This window comes from Puntigrus tetrazona, chromosome 7 (assembly GCF_018831695.1).
Source record: "Puntigrus tetrazona isolate hp1 chromosome 7, ASM1883169v1, whole genome shotgun sequence".
Lineage (NCBI taxonomy): Eukaryota > Metazoa > Chordata > Actinopteri > Cypriniformes > Cyprinidae > Puntigrus > Puntigrus tetrazona.
In genome coordinates, this window is record NC_056705.1 from 8,815,109 (window position 1) to 8,841,688 (window position 26,580).

At 35.8% G+C, this 26,580-nt stretch overlaps 1 protein-coding gene and 1 long non-coding RNA gene across 5 annotated transcripts in view; both read left to right on the plus strand.

Moving 5' to 3' along the window:
• The window catches only part of adamts17 (ADAM metallopeptidase with thrombospondin type 1 motif, 17), a 107,983-nt gene extending 84,649 nt beyond the window's left edge, over window positions 1-23,334 (plus strand). For 2 of the 4 annotated variants that reach the window (XM_043244079.1, XM_043244080.1), the window contains 3 exons: window positions 1,545-1,697; window positions 9,381-9,558; window positions 10,585-13,543. In XM_043244079.1, coding sequence (XP_043100014.1) covers window positions 1,545-1,697; window positions 9,381-9,558; window positions 10,585-10,736 — 483 coding nt within the window. In that variant the 3' untranslated portion in view covers window positions 10,737-13,543. Of the gene's footprint in view, window positions 1-1,544; window positions 1,698-9,380; window positions 9,559-10,584; window positions 13,544-23,244 lie in introns of those variants that run through there. The other 2 variants (XM_043244082.1, XR_006251337.1) reach the window with 2 other exon arrangements.
• LOC122348538 lies at window positions 13,957-17,200 on the plus strand. The gene is made up of 3 exons (XR_006251339.1): window positions 13,957-14,104; window positions 14,213-14,247; window positions 15,686-17,200. It is a non-coding gene; the product is annotated as an uncharacterized LOC122348538 (long non-coding RNA).
• Window positions 23,335-26,580: the final 3,246 nt, after the last annotated feature.

Below are 26,580 nucleotides of genomic sequence, written 5' to 3' on the forward strand. Positions count from 1 at the left end.
ATATATATATATATATATATATATATATATATATATATATATATATATATATATATATATATATATTATTATATATATTTATATACATACATATATATATATATATATATATATATATATATATATATTTATATATATATATATATATATATATATATATATATATATATATATATATATATATATATATATATATATATATTTTTATACCTTTATATTCATATAAATTATGTAATATATATATATATATATATATATATAATATATATATATGTGTATATAGTATATAAACTTAAAAGTTTTCTTAAATATATACATGCATGTGTGTGTTTTTATATATACATGATAATTTTACACAGTACACACTATGTAACAAAAAAAAACATTTTGGATGCAATTCTGGATCCTACTTTAACCTCACCAAACTGCAAGATGCAAACAATATGTGTTAACATGATCTCATGATAGTGGAAAAATCTCTTACTCACCTTTTCTGTGTAAAGCTTTTCAAATATATGAGCTATGTAGCTTTGCCACCCTGTTAAGATAAGCCATTAACCCTAGAACCCTATTGAAAATCAGGATTTAAAGGTCAAACAACTGTAGTAAAAAGTATAGTAGTAATTATAGTGTTTGTCACATTTAAGAGCCGTTCACGCAGAAAACAGTAGAGCGGTGGAATAAAAAAGGGACTATATATTTCGTAAACCGTTTTTGACTTGGCATCTTTTGAAAGCCAATTTCAAACTGCGTGTAATTCAGACAGGAGTGCATGGTGTTAGCGCTGCTAAGGTCTTGACTTTGATTCCCGGGGAAAGCAAGAAACGTGAATGCATTGTAAGCCACTTTGGGAAAGAGCATCTGCCACATGTATAAAAATGCTAATTTGCGCCATAAATGCTGTCGAAATCCAGAATTCATCACAGATGAAGGCCTTTCGCACAGAATAGAGCAAGATGCGGGGCGGAGGACAAGGTCAAAAAACGGCCTTTTAAACTTCCGTTTCACATCAGGTTTAAAGGAACACGTTACTTTTTTTGGAAAATAGGCTCATTTCCCAACTCCCCTACAGTTCAACAGTCGAAAAACGCAAAAATACATTCTGTGTCACTGTCCTCTTAAGATATGGCATTTACACACCAACGCCCATGTTTACATCTGTTATAGTTTAAAGATTCAGCAGCAGATGGTGAAAAATGTCAAAATATGTTGTAAAAGTTCCAGCATTTCCAGTATATTCGATAAAGACGTAGCTGCTTTTGTGCAACTCATCCTGGACTGTTGGACGAGGGGTTGTTTCGGGGTTTGTCCTGGCCTACGGAGGGCACTGTGGTTGTTTTTGAATGTCTGGGTCTGGTTTCAGATCTCGACGTTGGTGTTTTAAGCGCTTCATTAGAGTAGATTTAGTCAGACTCCACAGGAAGCCAGTTTTAATGACCAGCGCTCTTGCCTGTGTCTTTATTTATCCCCAGCCTCTGCACCCAGTTGCTCACTTATTGTCCTGGTGTTATCTTCTGAAATCTTGTTGTCTTTGTCTGTCCCAGTGTTCCTCTGAATGCGGTCGCGGCAGCAGGAAGAGGACGGTGACCTGCACCAATCCTCAGGGTCTCTGTGATCCCGTGTCTCGTCCCGCAGAGCTGGAGACCTGCGAGGATCACTCCAAGTGCTATGAGTGGAAGACCGGCGAATGGTCCAAGGTACGGTGGCCAAATAAGCAGAAGGGGGGTTTCTCAAACATATTCATACTAGCAAAGGGCCATTAAATGAATTAAAGTGACAGTAAAGACATTTAAAATAATTAAAAAAAAATTGACATTTCTATTCTTCAAAGAATACAAAAATATTAAGCAGGACAGCTGTTTTCAACATTAATAATAATAATAATAATATATGTTTCTTAAGAAGCAAAATCAGCATGTTGGAGTGATTTCTAAAGGACTTTCTGTGACACTGAAGACTGGAGTAAGGAAGCTGAAAATTCAGCTTTGCATCACAGGAATAAATGACATTTAAAAAAAATATTTAAACAGAAAATAATTTTTTGAATAGCAATATTATTTTGCAACATTACAGTATTTTTCGTTAAAGAAATGTAGTCTTGGTGAGAATAAGAAACTGATCCCGATATTTTATATGGCGATGTAAGCATGGTTAACATATTGTTTATTGCCTCAAAAAATAATTTCCCCTCGTTCATGCTTTTCTTTAAAATACAAGAAAAAGGATGTGTTACAGTAAGACATTTTTAAAAAACGTAGTTTTTAGAGTCCAGCTACGTGACAAAAAACAAACACGATAACATGGTTTTAGTATAAAAAAAATCATTTAATAACCATTTAAGTGTAAAGCCGTAAATGCTAACCACAAAATGTCAAAAAAAAAATTATAAATGCGAAAGGATATGCTTCACTATTCCAGTCTTCCGCACACTGGCCCGAATCACTTCCGTTGAAAAGACCGCCATTATAACCTTAAATTTTGCATTAAAAAAATAAAGCCAACAGAACTTGTTCTAGTAAATCAACATTAAGCCGCAACCGCTGTGGAGTGAGCTTAGCTTGTCCAGAACCCGTCCTGCTCCTCTCTGCTGCATAGCTGTGAAGCATCGCGCTCTCTCCCGAGTCAAATGAAAGCCGACGGGTGAGCAGAGAGAGCGCAGATCTTCAGCTGAATCAGACTTCGTTGCGCTGTCGCATGTGATGATGCATGTGGGCTGTCGCCGGTTACCTTGCCGCTGCCCCGGTGGAGCCGACCGCCGCGGCCCGGGTCGCTTCACGCCTGTAAAGCACCATCTGTCTGCTCCCCTCGTTCTCCTGAGCTTCGTGTTGCTCAGTAATGAGCTCCCACCACCTCAGAGCGGACACGCCATTACCATACCGCTGCTTCTCGCGGTTTACGGTCTCTAGTTGTAGGTATTTTGCAATATAGGTTTTTCATTAATTGATGTTGATATCCAAAGTAGGGGGTATGTGTAATGCACAGCCAATATTACATGCCTTGCACTATAAAAATAGCTCCTGATGTGCATGCTAAGGTGAAAAGTTGGTCTCTATGGGTGCACAGGCATGCTTTTTTGCTGTTTTGACTAAGCAGGCTCCAGGACCAAATCTATGCATTTTATCCAAATATGTTATAATCGTATATGCAGTATTTTTTGCTTTTGTTTGACTTTTATAGCATCGGAGGCTCGAGCATTTATTTATGTTGTTTGTTGGACGATAGGAAATGAAAATCTAAATCTAAAGGGTTTGGGCGAAGGAGAAATATCGAGTAATACAATTCAAAATGACTTGATATCAACTTTGTAATATATTATTAATTCTGCAATAATAAAAATACAAGAAGCTAACTAATTAAAGTGACTACAATTATTTTATAAGTAAACATTAGCTCAAAATTGACCCTATTTATTTTTTTGAATGCATACAGATCTTGTTGTGGACGATTCATCTGTTTTTACTTTTACACGCATTTTTTGCTTCGAAATAAAAAAGTAACGTCTATGATGTTTACTACCTCACGTTCGGGGAAGGACAGATTTTAAATCAGACTCTTCTGATGCCTCTAAAGCTGCTTTTATTTGATTTAAGAAATACAGTAAAACATTAATTTAGTACAATATTATTACAATTTAAAATAGCCGTTTCCTGTTTGAATATGTTTTAAGAAGTAATTTATTTCTGTGAACAAAGCTGAATTTTCAGCGCCATAATTCCTGCACCGATCCTTCAAAAATACTTCTAATATGCTGATTTTACTGCTAAAGTAACGCTTATTATCAATATCGAAAATAGTTGTGCTGCTTAATATCTTTGCTGTCAGTTTTTAGCAATTGAAAGCGTTTTACAGCATCACATGGTACGTAGTGCTAACGTTTCAGTTTCGATATTTCGTGCACCTTTATGGATGACCTTCGAGATGCACAGCTAATCGGAGCATAAGGCTGTGTTTGAGGTTTATGTTTCGCTCCGAGCCTCATCTTACCGCAGCTCTTCTTCGGCGAGGCTCACGGAGACGTCTGAAGGCTGTCGGGCCGCAGGGTGGCAGGTGCCTGAGCTCAACTGCCCGCCCGAGATTAGCTTTGCGTTTTATCGAGGGGCTAGAAAAACACGGCACGCGTTTACTGCTGGATTTCTACGCGTGTCCGAGCTCTCCGTATTAGCTTCACGAGCCTCTGCGACGTTTGTTTGTGAAGCCGGCCGTATCCTTTCAGGGATTCTCTCGTTAGTGAAGAGATGTGGGTGCAGAAAGCGTCGGATGTTTCTGCGTGTGTCTGCATGTATTTACGCAGAAAGCAGATGTTCTCTCTGTAGATCTGCTTTTCATTTCAGCGGCCTGCAGAAAAGACCGGCTTTCTCCTTCAGTGTACTGCTGTCACACCGAAAGCTCATTATACTGGGTATCTGTAAATATACGAGGGATTGCTGTAATACAGACAGTCACTTCCTGTTTACAGTGAGGTCACAGATTACAGTAAAATGCCGGTATTTTACTGTAATCTGTGACCTCACTGTAAACAGGAAGTGACTGTATTACAGTAATCCCTCATATATTTACAGATACCCAGTATAATTAGCTTTTATTTTAATATAATTTGCTTTCATTTTATCTGACTGCTGCCTTTTTACTGTTTCTGTTAACATTTCATTTATGTTAGCTTCAGCTTAGCCGCCAACACAACATTTCTCATTTTTAGTTCTTATTTAACTTTCAAGTAGCTTTTATTTTAATTTTTTTAGCTTGTTATGTGCCTCTGTCATATTAATTCACGTTTTTACATGCACTTTTATTTACTTTTACTTCAGCGAGGCAGCGTTTCCTTTTTAATTTTTTTTTTTTTATAGTTCCCCATGCGACGTCTTTTATTTAATTTCAGCCGTATTTAAAAGAAAGGCATTTTTAACTATTATACAGACAGACATTAAATAAGACTAGTTAAGAGGCTAAATATTAAACTAGTGACCATAACGGAGACTCAAGAGTTATGTTAACTTAATATAACTTTAAATCTAGTCATGTTAGTAATTTGTTGGCCTAGTCTGTGCTGATTTCATTTCATACATTTCGCAATTTTTTTATTGGAACATCCTGGCATTTTTTGTACAGTGATGAACCACGGCAGAATATTAGAGGGGTGGATATGTTCAGATTAACACACGGGTTTGAGCATCCTTTGATACGACTGACGTGGAGATTGAGCTCTTTTCTGTGTTTTGGCCGCTGTGCTCTTTATCCAGGCTGTGAATGTCATCCCTTTTCAATTATGTGGAACACATTGTGTGTTTTGGCACAAAACGACACAATTACATATTTTATTTGTGAATGGGATGAGAGATTGCTACAGGCTGTGTTTGGAGGGCTCTTCACTTGTGTTGATATCGGTGCGTTTCGCGTCTTCATCAAGTCAGCTGCTGCTGGTCGTCCGGGGAACGGAAATGTTATTTCAGAAGTGGAAAAAATACAATCTTTTATCTAAATCTCTGAAATGACTCTGAAATCTCTGAAAATCGTTGCCTACGCCCTGCAAGCTGTTGGTTAGAATTATAAAGAAATGATTTGCTCACCGTAAAGACATTACAGTCCGGTCTGAATTTCTCTTCTGCAATTTCTCTTCTCTTTTAATCTTTTAAAAATATTATGCTTAATTAAATTAATTTATTTGTAGTAGTTGTGAGATGTACTTTTCATTTCTTTTCCTCTTTTTTTTTTTACAGCGCGGACAAAAGCTTTTTGTGCTTTTTTTTTGTTGTCTGCAAAAAGTTATTTCAGTATTATTTATAAACTATTATATTATTTGTTAAAAAAATTATAACATATATATATATATATATGTATGTATATATATATACACACATATATATATATATATATATATATATATATATATATATATATATGTGTGTGTATATATATATATATATATATATATATATATATACACATGTATATATATATATATATATATATATGTGTGTGTGTGTATATATATATATATATATATATATATATATATATATATATATATATATATATATATATATATATATATATATATATATATATATATATATATATATATATATATATATATATATATATATATATATATATATATATATATATATATATATATATATGTGTGTGTATATATATGTACAGTTTTCGTTTAACTTTTGTCGTTTTTAGGCATTTAGCTATTAAATTATTATTTCTTATTATTTAATCTTTTTTTAAGCGTTTGATTTAGTGTTAGTCTGCACTGTTTTTCATGTTAATCTATTATTTTAGCTTTAAGTTTAGTCCATGCATACAGAGTCATACAGTGAATAAATGCTAGCCTTTTTTTTTTTGGCTGAAATATCCCATGGGTATTAACCAACATCCCACTTGAAGTTTACCAAAACAGCTATTGAGCATTTCTAAAAACTATTTTAACAGTTTCTGAAGAGTTTCTTCTCCTGCGAGGGGGCTCTCCTTTCACACGACAGACGTTAAAGAGCTCTGTCGTATTTATTAGCTCAAATCTTCCACGGGCTTCTCTTGAGGGAGTCTTAGGCTGTGATTCAGAGCCGCCTTTGATCAGCAGACGAGATGTTTTTGGGCAGAAGCGTCTCTTCTCATCCGCGGTACGTGTGGTGTGGTGAAATCGCTCCGCTCACACTTTCCCTGACTGCAGTTCTTTACTAGACTCTGGCGACAGGCAGCGCCGAGATCAATGATAACCTGCCACGCTGATTTCATTTTCAGTGGGCCGTCGTCTCTTGTAAACGTGAAGCACTGTGCGCCGCTGAAAGGAGCTTCGGCTCCTCGGAGGCGGCCAAGTCTGTTGCCGCTTCTCTAAGCGGTTTTTATTTGTTTCGTCTGCATTAATGGCTGCCGACAGCTCCGTTTCTCCAGCCCGGGGGTCTTCAACAGGGGGTCTGCGACAATTACTGTTTGATCTCGCTCTGATTTCTGGGATGAAATTAAACCGTTCTAGAAATGTGATCCAAATGGCAAGTTACACTGCTGTTCAGGTCTCTCTATAAGAGAAATTGTTCGCCATTCCTAGTTAGTGTTCATTTTAAGACTTGATAGTACAGAAGGTCGTGAGCTAATATGCATTAACAAAATTTTTAAAAAAAATTATTAACTAACATCAACTAAAGAGACCTTATTGTGGTGTTAAAGATTTTTATTTTAAAATTAAATTATTATTATTATTATTTAGTTTTTTTTTTTTTTTTTTTTTTTTAAAGGGCCAGTAAAGGCATGTATAATGTTACAAAAGATTCTATTTCAAATAAATAGTATTTTTTTAAGTTTTTTTTTATTAAGAAAATTCTTTAATTTTATTATATTTTAAATGAGTAAAAAAATATTATTTACAAATGGATAAAACCTAGTATATATAAAACTAAATATTATAGTCTTTTAATGTGTCATAAATGGATCTTAGTGCGTAAAAATGTAATAAATCGGGGAAATATTTATATATTTATTTTTAATAAAAAAATTATATTTTTTATTTACTGCTTTAAATAAAAATTTAAAGCAGTATTACACTTTTTTGGCTAAACTTTTATATATATGTATATAAATACAGCATAATGATTTCTTAAGGATCACGTGACACTAAAGACTGGAGTAATGCCGCTGAAAATTCATCTTTATTACATTTTAAAATAGCGAAATTGATTAATTTGAAATAATAATAACAATTTGGTATAATATTTCACAATTTTACCATCTCTACTGCATTTTAGATCAGATAAATGCAGCCCGGGTAAGAAAAAAACTATAAAATTAAATAAAAACTATTAAAAAAAAAGTGAACGCGGGTGTATGTAATTATGTAAATGCATTACTATGAAACTATAAGCACGTTACTGAATGTGTTCGGTCCCCTGATCTAGACTGTATTTCGTCTACATCGTATTAAGGACTGATGTTATCTGTGTCATAATCAGGTCAATGTATTTTGTGTTTATCATCTGATCCCGCCGTCTGCTCCCAGCTCTCCTCGGCCAGGGATGAAATAACTGCATTTGTCCCTGCCCCGTCGAACTATAAGTCTATTAAAATGTATCAGATTGTCACAGAGATACGCTGATTTAATTTCGCTGGAGTGTTATTGGAAAAACGACGCTTCCTTCGGGTCTTAAGTGTGTGAGCGTGACGACGGCGGCCGATTGGCTGCCTCACAGGAAAAACAGGACGTCTCCTGCCGTTGTCTTCCTCTAGAAAATCTAATTCAATCACGTTCACTCAGAACCCCGCTTGTATTCGAGCATCGAATATGCTTTCACGAGAAATTCATATTTCGTGCGCTTTTCTGTGTATCCGCTGTTTCATAACTCTTTACTAAACGGTGCATCATTCGGATGATAATGTGGAGGCCTGTGGAAATGCCTGAATCTTTATATACTGTACGGGGCCAAAACAATGCAACTCGTCATGAGCGGAAATGTCAAGCCGAAGACATTCGAGAGTTCTTGCAGTTTTTGCACGATGTAAAGTAGGCCGGGCTTATGAATCGTTATTGTTTCTGAACAGAAAAGAGAAAACTGTGGCTTTGCCCGGAGACAGAGCTGCTCATTAGGGACCCTGAAAGTTCACTGTCTGTAACACAAAGACTAGCGGCGGTTCAAAGACGGAGACCTCCGACTCTGCGTGTAAAAATACTTATTTACTTTCCTTTATTTGATCATTGTTTAGTCGCTGGTTAAGCTGTGTGGCTGCTTTCGCGCCGGCTTATTTAGCTGCGTGTTGCTGTTTTCATATTTAGACACTTTTTTTAATTTCATATTATTAGAATGATTTTTTTTTTCTGAAAATGTATTTATTTTGAAATTATGTTTGTCTTCAGTTGAGTTTTGTCACATTGCAAGCAAATGAAATGGCCCGCTCTTTTAATAAAGTATGGAAGAAATCATAGAGAGTTAAATTTTTACATTTAAAAGGGTCAGCTGACTCTTGAGTGGCAATAATATAATAAAATTAGTGCTGGCAAACAAAAACAAATTGTGATTAAATTGTGATTAATTAACACAGACAAAATAAAAGTTTTTCTTTACATTATATATGCATGTGTATGTTATCTAATGTGTGTATATATATATATATATATATATATATATATATATATATATATATATATATATATATATATATATAAACAACATATTTTTCTTAAATATATGCATGCAAGTGTTTGCATAATTATATATATATATATATATATATATATATATATATATATATATATATATATACACTGTATATATATAATATAAACAGTATTCACACATATATTATGTAAACAAAACCTTTTATTTTGGATGTGATTAATGGTTTGACAGCAGTAAATATAATATAATATTGTGATTGGTTGATTGCAGTGCTCATCATCCTGTGGGCGGGGCCTGCAGTCCAGAGTGGTCCAATGCATGCATAAAGTGACCGGTCGCCATGGCAGCGACTGCCCAGCAGTCCTGAAGCCCACTGCGTACAGGCAGTGTCATTTTGGGACGTGTAATGTGAAAGTCAACGTGAACACCATCACCTCACCTAGACTGGGTAAGACTTCACGAATCCTGTTGTCTGCACTTTTCATAATCCATTCAAATCATGTCTTGTTCTTCACTGCACGTCCCTGAATATTCAGTTTCAACACAATCTATTTCCTTACATTTTTTTTGACGCATCACTGAAGGTACGTCACATTACTGGATATTGCTTGAATGAGCTGAAGATGAACTTATGCTCATCTTGAGATTATCAAGATATGCTTTACAGTATAACGATATATAGGACATTAGTGTTCAAAATATGATAACTAAATAATATAACGAAAACTAAAACCATAGGACAAAATCCTTAGTTGAAATAAAATAATCATTAAAGAAAATAATAAAAAAAATAATTTAAATTATTAATAAAATATTATATTATATTATATTATAATATTTATTAATAAAAATAATAATTTCAGCTAAGTTTAGTTTATGTTGAAGAAGTAAAATAAATCAAAATAAAAAGAAATGTATAAATAAAAATAAAATGTATCATAATAAAAAATAAATAATAATAAAGTGTACTGAATTGAATAGAATGGATTCCTGATTTCATTTATTAATAATTGATATCAACGTATCATTTCCATTTCGGTTTGGATGCCGTCTTAAAAGTAGACAGTAGACTTTAAAGCAGAGCCTTTCATTGCTTTGAGCATTTCGAACACGTCTTTTAAAGTAAGCATCATCCGGAAAGCATCGCATTCTTATTGTGTACAAATAAAATGAGACCGATCCAAACAAGTGATCTCTCAGTGATCGCAGGGGTTTACTCCGAAAGCACTTCCACTCGGAAATTGCTAGAAAATGTCACAAATAATCAGCAAGTAACATTTTCATAAAAAATAAAAAAAAAATGCTTCCCAATAGTTGCCTTCGAAAATGTGTTTGCACATTGCTGGCGGTTGCGAAAATGCCATCTTCTGGATGAGCGTGCGTGTCTGGATTGATGTATGCATGCTGTCAGGGGTGCTGTGGTGTAATTGAGTCAATGAAATGCCGTGTCCTGTCCTTCTGTCGTTCCTGGCAGCTGCGCTGACGTACAAGTGCACGGGGGACCAGTGGGCGGTTTACTGCAGGGTGATCCGAGAGAAGAACCTGTGCCAGGACATGCGCTGGTACCAACGCTGCTGCCAGACCTGCAGAGACTTTTACACCAACAAAATGCCCCCTAAGAGTTAATAAGCCCGGCGTTCCTACACATAGAGGTTTATTTTTGCCCTCTCCCTTTGTACTGTCAAAAATAATGTTTTTTTATCCTTATTAAAATGTTCTTACGTGAATAAGTGAAAGCGGAGATTTCCAGCAGAACGCACTCGAGTGTGCGCTTGTATGTGTTTGCCAAGCGTTTGCGTGCTTGCGTTACGCTTGTTTCTTGTTTTCGGACTTGAAGGTTTCTCGTTTCGTCATGTTTTTGCTGTAATCCACACTTAGGCCCTAGAAGTGACTTCTTCAGCATACTGGCCTGCCTGTTGCACTGCGGTTAAAAAATTGCTTTCTTAAGGCCACTGGTTGGCCAATACCTGATTTGGACTTCGATTCCAGATCCGTATCGACATTTTTGATTTTGTTGTTATAATTAGCTGTCTTGTTATACTGGCTCCGTAACCAAAACCTAGTGAACTTCCTTCTTCGATCGCGACTTGATTTCAGTAGAAATGACCGGTTGCTGAACTAACAATGCAATACTCTAGGGACACGCAATACGTTTTTGTAAACGCTTTGAGATACCGAATGGATTTTACACGGTATATAATCATCTTTTCTGTTTCATTTACCAATTTAGATGTTTTCTGAGCTTGTTGCAGTGCATTTATACTTATGCATTTTTATCAGTTTTTGTCTTCCTTGGATATCGCCCCCATGAACCGGCTGTTGCTAGCGGTATGCTTTATTGCATAATCAAGAGAATAAAAACCTCCACGATGCATATCTTAATCCGGGATAATCCATTATTGCATTCGTGCAAAAATAGCTTTTTTTTCATGCGTGCAATACTGTAATAGCGTAATATTATTGCGTGTATGCAATAATAGCTTAATTTATTCTTGCATGCATGGAATGCTAACATAATCTGTTAATGTATAATCAGAGAAAAAAACCTCCATGATGCATATCTTAATCCGGGATAATTCATTATTGCATTTGTGCAAAAATAGCTTTTTTTTCATGCATGCGATACTGTAATGACGTAATATTGTATTGCATGCATGCACGAAGGCAACGGTAGACTACGCAGTTCACCATTGTGGATCCCATTCTCTGCATCTTCAGCAAAAGAAGTCATCTTAGAAGGCGGCATAATCTTGCTGCCTACCTTTTTGAGCGGTTCTCACACTGAGAGCTTTAGAACACTGCCTACGTAGGCAGCTCACTAGGTTTTGGGGAAGAGCTGGAGTAGCTCGTGTTATTTAATTCATTAAGAGCCATCTCGATGCAGTCGAGCAGCCAAGCGGATAACAGGCGACCCATTCGAACAGTTTTTCTCTTTAAGGTTTATGTATTTTATATCAGACTGAGGCTAATTAGCGACTCTCTCAGAGAGGACACCGACTTTCTCACTTTGGTTTCTTACAGTGTTTATATTATCCACCACACTCTGTGTTTTAGAAACTTGTCTTGTTTTATGTATTTTAAAAGAGCAAGGCACATGATCTCCACTGCATCGTCAAAGGACCGTCGCGTCATTATTTCACCCCAAAAATGAAAAATGTCTCCTTATTTACTTGACCTCATGTCATGCCGATCTTTTCTTTTGAACGCTAGAATTTTTCAGTAAATGTTGACTTTTGGTATCTTCTTAGAAATACAGTGTGATATTAATGCTTTATGGTGCTTTTGCTCTTTTTTTTGGAGCCTGATATCCTTAACTAACCGTGCTTTTCACATTATAGAAAAAAAAGCGTTTAAATTCTCCAAATCGTAACACAATAAAGAAAGTAATGCAGGTTGTGAAGGACATGAGGATAAATAAGCGCTTTTTTTTAATTTTGGGTGCGCTGTTCCTTTAAGGTGCAGTGAAATCGGGATACATGCCGTGTATGTGTCTAATGTCACGATCATTTATTAGTCTGATGGTGCTGCAGTGCCTTAACTAAGAGCTACTCTTCAGTCTTTGTGCTTGTGTATCTGAATCATTTCTCATCGACAATAATGCCTTCGTTTAAATGCAGTTCTCACATCGTGCAATTTGCCAGAATGTTAGCACAAACATTGCAATGCAAATCTCATATTTAGGATCGGTTCACAGGAGCTTGCAAGGTGCGTTGCAGTCAGGATGCGGTGAGAAAATGTGAAATTGTAGGTTCGCGTTTCATAAGAGCCCCCCGGCCGAGGGTGACACTGCGTATGTGTGCATGAGAGAGTGTTTCAAAGCCTACCGGGCTACATAGGCAGCATCCTAACTCGCATGAAACCTCACTAGTGACCAAACTGGCGTGCACTTCGAAGCCGGCTACTTCAGTAAAGCGCGACATGCGTAGCGTACATATTGACCTTCACACGCAATCGATGCTTTCGAATGCTCACTAGGTTTTGGAACAGAGCGTATACGCGTGTGTGTGTGTGTGTGTGTGTGTGTGTGTGTGTGTGTGTGTGTGTGCGCGCGTGTGTGTGTGTGTGTGTTCGAGACCTTGGCTCTCATCTACCAGGTTGCACAAGGTCACAACAGGTGCTAGACAAATTTCACTACTGTGAAATTCAGCCGTTTCTCCACATTTTGTTGTACTTTCGTATGTTTTTTTTAAGTGAAACATGTTTTTCGATGTTTGTTAGGATTATTTAATGCATCTTGTATCTACCTGCTTCTGTTCAGAACCATTTCCGTTTTTTCGTGTTCCAGTTACAGTGAATATATTCTGTATTCGAGTACTGTATGTCAGTAGTTGCACACGTGATCGGTACTTAAACTGCCACTTTTGATGGTGCTAATTTGAGCTTTTCAGACTGTTCATACAAAAAGTACAATGATAATAAATTTATATCCTGTATTACGACGATTTTGTGTGAGTGCATCCATGTTGAATAGCCTTTATGCTTATTTTGCAGTATTTCGAATTACCTGAACGTAATGAACAATCAAACAGGAGGCGGTATGAAAACGCATTACAAAAATTAATTAGAGATATAACAACGTATACGTATTTAAAAATATATAGTAAAATACACGATAAGTGCATTGCACCAAATAATTCATTTAAGTAGTTAAGTGCACCTAATATAAAGTGTGACCAAATTTTATTTTATTGAAAAAGTGAATAGAAAGCTGTTGTTTAACAGCATGCGTCTCGGTTTTGCCCGAAGGTCTCAGCATCGCGATCGCGTCACAATGTGAAGTTATCCGGCTCGCTCTTTGCATCTTGCTGATTCTGTTTGTCGGCTGCAGCGCTGTGAATATATTAGAGGCTCGGTGAGCGCGTGCGTGACGGACGGCCCGCGCCGCCTGCTGTTCTCACCCGTAAATCTGCCGGTGTGTTTGTGAAGGACGCGAGGAGAAGGTCGCCAAGCGCTCGTCCCTAATCCTCTGTACGCCGGAGTAAGTTTGTGTTACGGTGAGTCTTCTGATCTTCACATTGCTACACTGACCCGTCCTTATTCAGAATGGTTCACTGGTGCATGGTGTTCAAAACGTTTCAGCGTGATACGATTTTCTGTTTCAGATGACGACTCCTCCGCTAACTCTGACTCCGTTTTGGTATGTAATGCCCACTTTTTATGATTCAACCGTGTATGGATTCATATATACTCTTGTTACAAATGGCTTTACTCTGAAAAATGTCAATGAGTTGGAATAGGAATGCGTCACATTGATTTCAAAGGAAGACAGCGACTTCCTTTAAGCAACTATTGTATTGAATTTATGGTGCCTTCTTAGATACACCATAAATTTAATAGGATTGATGCCTTTACTGTATATTTTACAGCTTTTAACTGTATATTTTACTATGTGGTACTAAACCGAACTACTTGAGATACTTGGTTTTAGCTAAAAATTGACTGATAACCACTGTGATACTACAGGTGGTGCAATGGAAAAACCAAACTGCAGTGAATGGGTGCCGTCAAAACAGCTGATAAGCACGATAATCCACAAGTAATCCACACCACTCCAGTACATCTCCTGAAACTAAAATCTGAATCATTAAAGATGTCTTCAAACCACTGCTTCCAGCTGAAATATATCTTATTCCAAATAGATCAGTCAAATATGTAGCAATAATAAACATTTTTATATTTTTCAGATGCACGCTTTAGGTTCGTATTTTGGTTCCGTTTGTTCTTTTCAATGCACCTTGAAGATGCAAGTCCTATAAATTCGATTTTACAGTAAAATATAATGGAAACAAAAGACCCGGTACTTCAGTACCAAGTCGGTACAATTTTTTTTTTTTTTTAATGTCATGGTATCAGTATGTTTTATGTACCGAATGAATGAATGACAAAAAAGCACCTTTTCGTTTACTACATACACGTGATGCTCGACGTGATTTTAGCATCCCTCATCTCAGTGAGGACATATATACATAAACATCTCCAGAACTGCTCTGAAAGCAGCTTTGCTTGCATTTTACCGTTTTATTGGAGTAAAATATATATATATATATATATATATATATATATATATATATATATATATATATATATATATATATATATATATATAAGGTATGTACAGCAACCCGTCAAAATAAAAGTTCAGTTTAGATATTGTGCCAGACATATATTATTATTATTATTTATTAAAAAAATGTACAGTTTAATTAATTAAAAGACTTGGGTGAAACCTATTTACTTTACAGTAGCCACACTAGTTTCCGCTTTTACATGTTTTACAGTAATATTTTTAGTCCTTGCTGTAGGCAGCAAAAAACTGGAGGCACCACCATATCTGGAAAAGATCAATTACTTGTCAAAAAATCTTGAAAACTTAGCTCTCATCTTGAAGTTCAGGTGCGGTGAGCCTTGGAAAACATTAATGCCACCGTAGCAGCCAACAAACCTCCTCTGAATATATGTGGCGTCTGTCGTTGCGTGAGCAGATTGTTTGAAGGTTTTCAGCTCACGAAGATCTCAATCTGACATTTCAGCACAGACTTTTTACTGAGCAACTTCTTCCTCTTTTAACCTGACAGCTCCTCTGTTTGCGGACCTCGGAGGGAGCTCCTGCTCAAACGCTTCAGATGAGGGTGGAGTGAAACATCTCCATCATCTCTGCTTTGCTTTGGCTTCGGTTCAGCCTCAGACGTCACTTATTACAGAAGACCCCTTCTGGATACGGGTTTGACATGGATTTAATGCTTCACATTTTACGCTTAATCATAAATGGACCTTATTGTTAAGTGTTACCGTTAAATTACCGTGTTACCTCTTTAACTGAACCACACAAGAAAAAAAGCTCACGGCAAAAGAAAAAAATGCATCTTGCATTCTTGTATTCGTCACTTAATGTTACTGTAATATTCAACAAAACATTGAATTATTTTCCAGACTTGTCGAGCTTGTGAATTGACGAAATTTTATTGCAAACAATATTTCTCAAACACAGCATGCTCCGAATCATAACACCTATAGCTTCAGATCTTCATTGGCAGGAAACCCACGTGAGCCTCAGAAATCAGAATGAAATTATACACCACCCATTTCTGTCCCCGTCATCTTCTCAGCAGGACTCTGTAAAGCGTTCAGGGGCTCAATTATGCTCTCGTCCTCGAGAAGGGGTTTGCCGCGGCCCGGCTGGTCCTCTTTGTTCTTCTGCTAATCTCGTCCTGTTTCTAGACCTCCCACGTCAATGCACATCTCGCCGGCTTTTGTTCCTTTCAGACTGACGTTATGATGGACGATACGCGCTTGTGAGATGAATGCGCCTCAATCGACAAAATCAGAAAATCTTAAAAAACGTTGGCATTTAATGGAGTCACTGTCGTGTTTTTGCGAATCACGTGAAACTATAATTGTTTTTTTTTTTTTTTTTTAAATGAATCGTTTTTAAATGTTTCATAAGCAGCAAATCAGCACAATTGTTAGAATGGCTTCTGAAGGATCACGTGGCATAAAAAATAACATTTTAATATCTATTCAAATAGAGAACAGTTATTCGAATCATGAACTGTACAGTTGTTACTGTATTTTTAATCAAATGCATGCATGCATGTTCGAAAACACGTATGCATGTTTATAAACGTATTTTATTCACATTTAATGTGCTTTCCATACATGTAAAATCACTTTTGTGAATTTCTTTTGAGGCATCATACAGATGTATTCTTGTCGTCTTGTCATTCTTGTATCTTAACTTTATTTTCTTGCTTGCGTTTCTTTTTTCACACGGGGAGGATTACGGGCAACTGACAGCTGCAAGGGATTGTGGGAGCTGCCCTCCAGCAGCGGCAGAGATCAATGCGGTGATCTGTAGGACCGCAGTCGGTGTGATTGTGTCCCTCTGGAGTCCTGGGCTTCTCTCGTTCCTCACGCAGCTAGAATAACCAAGCAGCGAGCCGCACGCCTCTGAATGAAGATCTCTGCGACCTTTACTCCACACCCAGTGACCCTGAAGAAGTATGTTTTGTAGGCAACGGGGTCAGATCATTTAGGAGAGAAATAAACGTGATCTAATGATATACTGCAAAACAGAAGCAGTGGGCGTTAAATATGAGGATGAATGTGGGTAAATCATTTGTGAAACACTTAATGCAACAATTTATGTTTTGCAGTTGTACTTTTTTCCGGCAAGGATGCTTTAATTGTCAGTAAAGGCGTTTATACAGATACAAAAGATTTGATTTCAAATAAATGCTGTTCTTTCTGATCATCGGTTTTTCACAAAAAAATGAAGCAGCGCCGCTTTCAACATTGATGGTCAGAATGATTTCTGAAGGGTCAGGTGACGCTGAAGACTGGAGTAGTGAAGAAAATGCAGCTTTGCATCACGGAAATAAATGTAATATTTAAATATATATCAACAGAAATTAATTACATAAAATCATAATAATATTTCACAATAGTACTGATTTAATTACGTTTTAAGACATAAATAAATGCATAAATAAATATTACAGACCACAAATTTCTGAATGCTATATATATATATATATATATATATGTATATATATATATATATATATATATATATATATATATATATATGTATATATATATATATATATATATATATATATATATATATATATATATGTGTGTGTGTATATATATATATATATATATATATATATATATATATATATATATATATATATATATATATATATATATATGTATATATGTGTGTATATATATATATATATATATAGTAGTTGACATATCATTGTGTAATGGTTTGATGTAAAAAAAATTAAAAAATCTCTAATGCGATATTTGTAAATCTAATAATAAAGATACATTTTTCTCATGTTATGTATATGAAATGTTTTGTAGGACACAGTCCAATTTTAGATATATATACTAGAAGAAAATTCTGATTTTTATTAGCCTGGTTCAAGTTCTTGAGGTTATTGAAGCATATTAATTATCATCAAGAATGGTCTGTTCTGTAGAATCTTAAAAATAAACCTGACATCGCTGGTGGCTGGTGTTTCAGATCGTGACATTTCACGTAAATGTAAGATCCCTTCCTGGCTCTAGAGGATTGTGAAAATGCAATTCCAGGTATTTTGCTTCACGCTTGTTTATGGGAGTTTTATGGAGCAGTTAGGCTGAACTTCACATTCGGTTTTATCTCCATTGGTCCTCCAGGGAGATTGTCACAGACAGTGTGACCTTTTGGAGGAGACTGTACTATACCTCCAGCCTTTGTGTCCATTCAGCCCCGGCCACTGGACATTCACTACAACAATCAGCTTTCTATTAGAGGCCGATTCATGGCACTGTTCACCTAGCTTCTAATGTTCAAAAAGCTATTTTTTGACATTGAACTACACATAACTGTAATGCAAAAGTTTAATTTTCAGTATCGTTACTCCAGTCCTCAGTGTCTCGTGATCAATCAGAAATAATAAAATATATATATTTTTCAACATAATAAACGTCTTTACTGTCATTTTTGGCCAATTTAATGACTCCTCTCTGACTAAATGATTGACTTATTTTTAATTAAACATCTGTATCCATTACGATACGTATATCTCTCGAGAAGATTATTTTATTTGAAAACGCGAACATGATCTAAAACGCGATTTAAGCTACAGAACAGGTGATTTAAGTTCACGAAATCAAAGACTTGACCGCCTACGGGTGAGAGCGTGAAGCACTTTGAACAGGACAGTCTTGCTTTTTTCATCTCGCTCCTCATAACTGTGACTTACAGCCGTGATGACTCCTGTCTCTTCACGGGGTTCATTTCGGTGGATTGCCGCCAGTGCACTTTAATGTGCGACGAGCGGCTGATTAAGACATCGGTGTGATGCTCTGATGATAGATGGCCTCTGATTTCAACCTTTCCTTGCTGTGCTCCTGCGATAAGAAGTCTGTTTTGCTTTCAGCTCTGAAGAGATCGCGTAATAATACACGCTAATAACGGCGACGCTAACAGACAACCCCAAATAGACTGCAATGATAAATTACATCCGTTCGGTTCGGTTCGGCCGTTACGCGACTGTTATGTTGCCTTGTTATCGTTCACAGCCAAATAACGACCGGAAGTCATTTATTTACTATATTAATATTTTAACTCAGTCAGCATGAAGCTGTAAACGGCCCACGCTCCATACGTCTTTAATAGCATAACTAGATATTTACTCTCGTTGTATCGCTCTTACTAATTATTAACCTTATTAACGCTCTTCCAATAAATTCGTTCCAATAAATCAAATGAAATTGCAGAAATTGTACTTCAGCTGATTTAAGTGTTTAAAGGGAGTTACATTGAAATATCTTAACGTTACGTGATGCATTTTGATTTAGATTTAAATCCGCTATGGTTTTATTTGCAAATACAGTATTTAGTGCAATTGCATCAGAAGTAAGTGGCATTTAATTACAGAAAAAATAGGAGTAATCCATTTTTTTTTTCAAAAGTAAATGCATGGTAATAATATGGTTAAACATAATTGCATCATAATGAAGCCTTATACCCAACCCTGGATTATATTAATATTTACATAATATCATTATATATATATATATATATATATATATATATATATATATATATATATATATATATATATAGCTACATATTCTCATTTTCAAAAAATAATAAAAAAGTATAAAAATAGTTTCACGAAATCTACATTTATCAGATCAAAATACACTAAAATCAGTAATATGGTGAAATGTTATATTAGTAGTAGTAGCAGTAAAAAAACATTTTCTGACTCCATTCTTTCAGATCCTTCAGAAATCATTCAGATATGCTGATTTGACCCTCAAGAAATATCACTTCTTCTCACGACCGTTGAAAACAGATTGTAAAAAGGCTCAACGTAATGAGAAAAGGCCGGCAAATGTGCTGAAACGTAACTACGTGGATCGTGAGCAGTGGGAATGTGCTTTCTTCTGGAAGTTTGTTCGATTTCCGTTCGGTTGAGAATTGGGCGTCTTGTACGGAGAGTCCTGCTTACACAGCCGTTAGAGCAGAGCAATTAGTCTTAATCTCCCGGTCGCAGATGGCCCTCCAATACACAGGAGTTTCCTCACGCGCGGGTCATCAGCATTCAGCCGGCGAGTCTTTCTGTTCTTCTCCAGGTATAATTAAGATATTATGTGGAGAACCACAGAGACGAGACATGATTGAGTCTTAATGATAGCGATTACGATACGTTTCAATTACCTTCTGAGCGGGCCCTCCGTTGGCAGGGCCAAAAAATACCCAGTCGAAGTATTGTCAATGACGCGTGAATAAAATAACCGTTGAGCGGGATACGTTCGTTTGCAGATACGGGTGTCATCGAAAGCTAGTTGCACGAGCCAATCAGATTACACCATTGTTGTTTGGTTTTATATTTGGTGTCGGACATTTTAGACCTTAGCTTGGCCTTTTTGGTCCCAGAGTATGCCTTAACTTGAGGCGTCTGTAGCGAGCAAACAATAAATTGAAAGTTGTTCATAAGAATCATTTGTACGTGAATATGACTCCTAAATTAACTGCACTATATGTGCTTGATTCATATATATATATATATATATATATATATATATATATATATATATATATATATATATATATATATATATATATGTATATCGTAAGTCCCTTTGGATAAAAGCGAGTGTTAAAAAGTTAAAGATGTGAACATAAGAGTCTTTGGTTTGGAATCATTTGAATCATTCAAATAGCTCACTGGTTGCCCTCTCTGATTCATTATAAAGAATCGGTTCAAAAGAGTCGTTTGTACTCGAACGTGACCCTATGCGTTTGATTCAAATCAGCGCTGTCTGTTTTAGACTTACTATAAAAGACAATTGTTTTTAGCATTTTGAAATGGAAACCCAATCACGGCGGTTTCGAAGATTTCACTTTCCTTGAAGGAAAGTCGTGTTATAGCGAATAAACAGAGTGTCGCGGTGCAGAGTTAGTCAAAGGCTAGTCGGGGGGGGAAAAAGCTTGCATAACCAATTTTGTGTAAATGTAGGTGTTTTGTGAATCATTCGTACGAAGTGAAGGCAAAACACCGAGGCGTGACAGCCGCGCGCTAGCCAGAATATTAAATCAAAAGAAGAGAGCTGTCATCAGCGTTTCAAATAACCGTACATTTTCTTCCACAAGTTGAGATTTTCACCTGCTTAAATGAATCGTCTTCGCTTTCTCTAACCTGAGGCTGTCAGCACTTATCATTACAAATTAATAGAATGCTTTCATTCGGGCCTCATTTGAATAACAAAAAATCTTTTATAAAAAGCAACCTTCCACTTTGCTTTTGACTTATTCATAAGTTTGCAGACCTTTCTGATCGCGTGGCTCTGCATTATGCATGTCCGTGAAGTAGGCCTATATGTAAAGTGACTGCAAGTGGAGGGACAATAGCATACCGGTAAAGAAATTGGCATTTTGAAGGCTGCGCAGTAACGCCTGATCTCAGATGACTGTAATTTCACAACTGGACTGATATAATCTACTCTTTAATAAACCTATACCGACTGATTTAATAGACATCAGCCGTCCGTCATTGTGCTGCTGCTAATAAAATGCGGTATGTAATTAGATAATCCTGGCAAGTTGCAAGCTGGTTATTAACACACACACACAAAAAAAAAAAAGTGTTTCAATGTCCAAAAATTGTGAAGATTAATTTATTTGGCCCGTGAGAGGCTCTGTTGCAAGTGTACTTACGTAACGTTCTGTTCTGTGCTCTCTATGCAAATGTAAACCACCCCGAACAGTGAGTACGAAAAAGGCATTATGCAAATTAAATGCAATTCTAAAAGTTTCTGCAATCGGGCAAACGCTGCAATACAAAAAGAACCGGTTCGTAAGAATCATTTGGACGTTTATATGTCAACCCTGGATGCCCCGCATGCAGGCTCGTTCGATTCGGTTCAAGAATCATGTGACAACCCTGACGGCTCAGGATTCGTTTTGATTCGTTTTGTTTGAATCGCTGTACCAGGTTATAAAAGCTGTTTGTTCGTATGTTTGTGTGCGATTCACTGACAAGAATAGGACATACGAATCATTTGCATATGACTGCCTTTGCTGAGCGGTCACCGTGGTTAGTGGGTTTTCCAAACTTGTTTTAGAGAAATTACATTTAAAGTAACTTCTTACTCAAATGCATCTAAATGGATTGCGTTTGCACAGATAATATAACATGCACGCATTTACTATAACACTATAACATGACCCCTTTAAAGCAAACAGCTCATCGTTTAACGAATCTGCTAAACTTCAACGAACGGTACCCTAAAAGACGCTTTTGAATTGAATTATTTTTAGACTTTAAAAAATGCTTTCTCCAATAATAAGTGATACGGACACAGTGCAGGAAATATTGTCGCGAAAAGAATCGTTCTTGGGGATTTCAAAGTCGCTCCGCGTGATCCAGGTGACGCTGTATGACATTAAATACAGCTTGATATTCGTTCCTCCGCGCGCAGCACGCGTTAATCAGAGCAATAACCCTTACAGCTGTGCTGTCGTTACGCAGTGTCGGAATGAAACAAGATCCCACAAAAAAAATGTTTGTTTCATTGCAACCGTTTAGTCACATCTCGTGTTGTCCAGACAGCTCCAATTAATTCGTAAAGCTCTCCATTATCCCAACTCTTGTCATCACAGCTGGCGGGTGCAAAATAGTTTGTTTAATCAACGCAATGTACGTGTCTGTGGGCAGAATAAACTAATAACTGAATGCGGAAAGCAGCCGCGGGTCATCTGTCTGTCACAAAGCGAAAATTAGCATGTAATTGCTAGCCGAAACAGCGGTGCTTGTTTATGTTCGGTGAATAAACTATCAGCTTGGTTTTTTTCCAGTGTGCATCAACAAAACGAATTTGTAGTCTATACGTATTTTCGGTACCGGTTCAACCGTGCCTTCAATACGTGATTGTGCAAATCTTAAATGCGAGATCGGACTGTGGCTTCCCCTTCGGATGGATGCGTGAGTGACATGATGTGTTCAGTAACGATCTTTCACAGACATCAGTGGCTATCTGACCTCCCGCTGATGCCCTGTCATCACTTTGCCCAACAGTGACAATTTTTTTGTTTGAATAAATGTGCCCCATCTGCCCTGTGCAGGTCTGACCGGCATACTGAAGAGATGCCGTTACTGTGGGATTTAAAGCTGGATCTTTTTCTCTTTGAAGAGGGACTTTGATGAGAATGAGGTAAGAAGTGTTATATTATGTGAAGAAGGAACTGCATTGAAACCTTTAAGTTTGAAATTGCATTGGGCCGTGCATTAAAAGTAACACGAGTTACGTAATCAGATTACTTTTTCAAGTAACTAAAGTAACTTAAATTACAATAAAGGGTAACGCTCTTAAATAGCATGCATATTACTAGAATATTAGCCATTAATTGGTAATTAACAGCATTGGGCGTAACGCATTACAAGTAACGCAAGTTACGGAATCAGATTACTTTTTCAAGTAACTAAAGTAACTTAATTTACAATAAAGGGTAACACTTTTAAATAGCATGCATATTACTAGAATATTAGCCATTAATTGGTAATTAACAGCATTGGGCGTAACGCATTAAATAACGCATGCATATTACTTTTTCAGAATATTAGCGCTCTTAAATATGCATATTATATTAGCCATTAATTGTAATTAACAGCATTGGGCGTAACGCATTACAAGTAACGCAAGTTACGGAATCAGATTACTTTTTCAAGTAACTAAAGTAACTTAATTTACAATAAAGGGTAACACTTTTAAATAGCATGCATATTACTAGAATATTAGCCATTAATTGGTAATTAACAGCATTGGGCGTAACGCATTACAAATAACGCAAGTTACGTAATCAGATTACTTTTTCAAGTAACTAAAGTAACTTAATTTACAATAAAGGGTAACACTTTTAAATAGCATGCATATTACTAGAATATTAGCCATTAATTGGTAATTAACAGCATTGTAACGCAACAAATAACGCAAGTTACGTAATCAGATTACTTTTTCAAGTAACTAAAGTAACTTAATTTACAATAAAGGGTAACGCTCTTAAATAGCATGCATATTACTAGAATATTAGCCATTAATTGGTAATTAACAGCGTTGGGCGTAACGCATTACAAGTAACGCAAGTTACGTAATCAGATTACTTTTTCAAGTAACTAAAGTAACTTAATTTACAATAAAGGGTAACGCTTTTAAATAGCATGCATATTACTAGAATATTAGCCATTAATTGGTAATTAACAGCGTTGAGGCGTTACGCATTACAAATAACGCAAGTTACGTAATCAGATTACTTTTTCAAGTAACTAAAGTAACTTAATTTACAATAAAGGGTAACGCTTTTAAATAGCATGCATATTACTAGAATATTAGCCATTAATTGGTAATTAACAGCGTTGAAGGTAACGCATTACAAGTAACGCAAGTTATGTAATCAGATTACTTTTTCAAGTAACAAAAGTAACTTAATTTACAATAAAGGGTAACGCTCTTAAATAGCATGCATATTACTAGAATATTAGCCATTAATTGGTAATTAACAGCGTTGAATGTAATGCGTTACGTAATCAGATTACTTTTTCAAGTAACTAAAGTAACTTAAATTACAATAAAGGGTAACGCTCTTAAATAGCATGCATATTACTAGAATATTAGCCATTAATTGGTAATTAACAGCGTTGAGGTTTACGCATTACAAGTAACACAAGTTATGTAATCAGATTACTTTTTCAAGTAACTAAAGTAACTTAATTTACAATAAAAGGGTAACACTCTTAAATAGCATGCATATTACTAGAATATAAGCCATTAATTGGTAATTAACAGCGTTGAAGGTAATGCGTTACGTAATCAGATTACTTTTTCAAGTAACTAAAGTAACTTAAATTACAATAAAAGGTAACGCTCTTAAATAGCATGCATATTACTAGAATATTAGCCATTAATTGGTAATTAACAGCGTTGAGGGTTACGCATTAAAAGTAACACAAGTTACGTAATCAGATTACTTTTTCAAGTAACTAAAGTAACTTAATTTACAATAAAGGGTAACGCTCTTAAATAGCATGCATATTACTAGAATATTAGCCATTAATTGGTAATTAACAGCGTTGAGGGTTACGCATTAAAAGTAACGCAAGTTACATAATCAGATTACTTTTTCAAGTAACTAAAGTAACTTAAATTACAATAAAGGGTAACGCTCTTAAATAGCATGCATATTACTAGAATATTAGCCATTAATTGGTAATTAACAGCGTTGAGGTTTACGCATTACAAGTAACACAAGTTATGTAATCAGATTACTTTTTCAAGTAACTAAAGTAACTTAATTTACAATAAAAGGGTAACGCTCTTAAATAGCATGCATATTACTAGAATATAAGCCATTAATTGGTAATTAACAGCACTGGGCGTAACGCATTAAAAGTAACGCAAGTTACGTAATCAGATTACTTTTTCAAGTAACTAAAGTAACTTAAATTACAATAAAAGGTAACGCTCTTAAATAGCATGCATATTACTAGAATATTAGCCATTAATTGGTAATTAACAGCGTTGAGGGTTACGCATTACAAGTAACGCAAGTTACGTAATCAGATTACTTTTTCAAGTAACTAGTAAAGCATTACTTTTTAATTTACAAGAAAATATCTTAGTTATCTAATCCTATGCTGACCTTTAATGGTCCAGTTTAACCATACTAATAAGCAACAAATAACTAGGTAAACTAACAATTGTGCTTCATTGTTTTTTAGTTGCTGAAGAGTATTGATAAGTCTTCTTCTGTATTCTACTCTACAAAAATGAATGAACTTTTCCTTCAGCCCAAGGTTTATTCATTACAATTTTTGGCCCTTTACACTTATGAATAAAACTTCTTGTATTAAAAACAAACAATCAAGCTTAAAGCTCAAGTTTAAAACGTAGCACAAAAGTAACATTGCTTTCCACATAATTAGTTACTTTTTTAGGGAGTAACGCAATATTAATGAATTAATAAATACGATCACGTCAGTGGCGTTTAAACACTGCTTCCGAATCTTTCGCCTGTCATAGGAAATCAGCAGCAAGCATTTCGATAGGAAAGGATGGCGAACGTGAAACAAAAAGAAAAGAAAACGCAAGGTTAAAAGTGAACGCACATTCACTCGGAAACAGAATCAGTATTCCTCACAAACAGTGACTTAAACTTGAACTTTCTTCTACTGCGGCTGATTCTTAATGCAATCCAGATTTGCTTTTGGTGTGAAAGGGCTTTCACATTTGCCAAAAATGTTAGTTTTTACATTAAAAACAAGCAGGCAAGCCCTGCCTGGAGCACAAAATTAACATAGAGCATCGCTTTCCATAAAACACACGCAGCTGGTTACTTTTTTTAAGAAAGCTGCACAACGGTGTTATGTATTACTTTTAAAAGTGACTTTTGCCAAAACTGCGAATG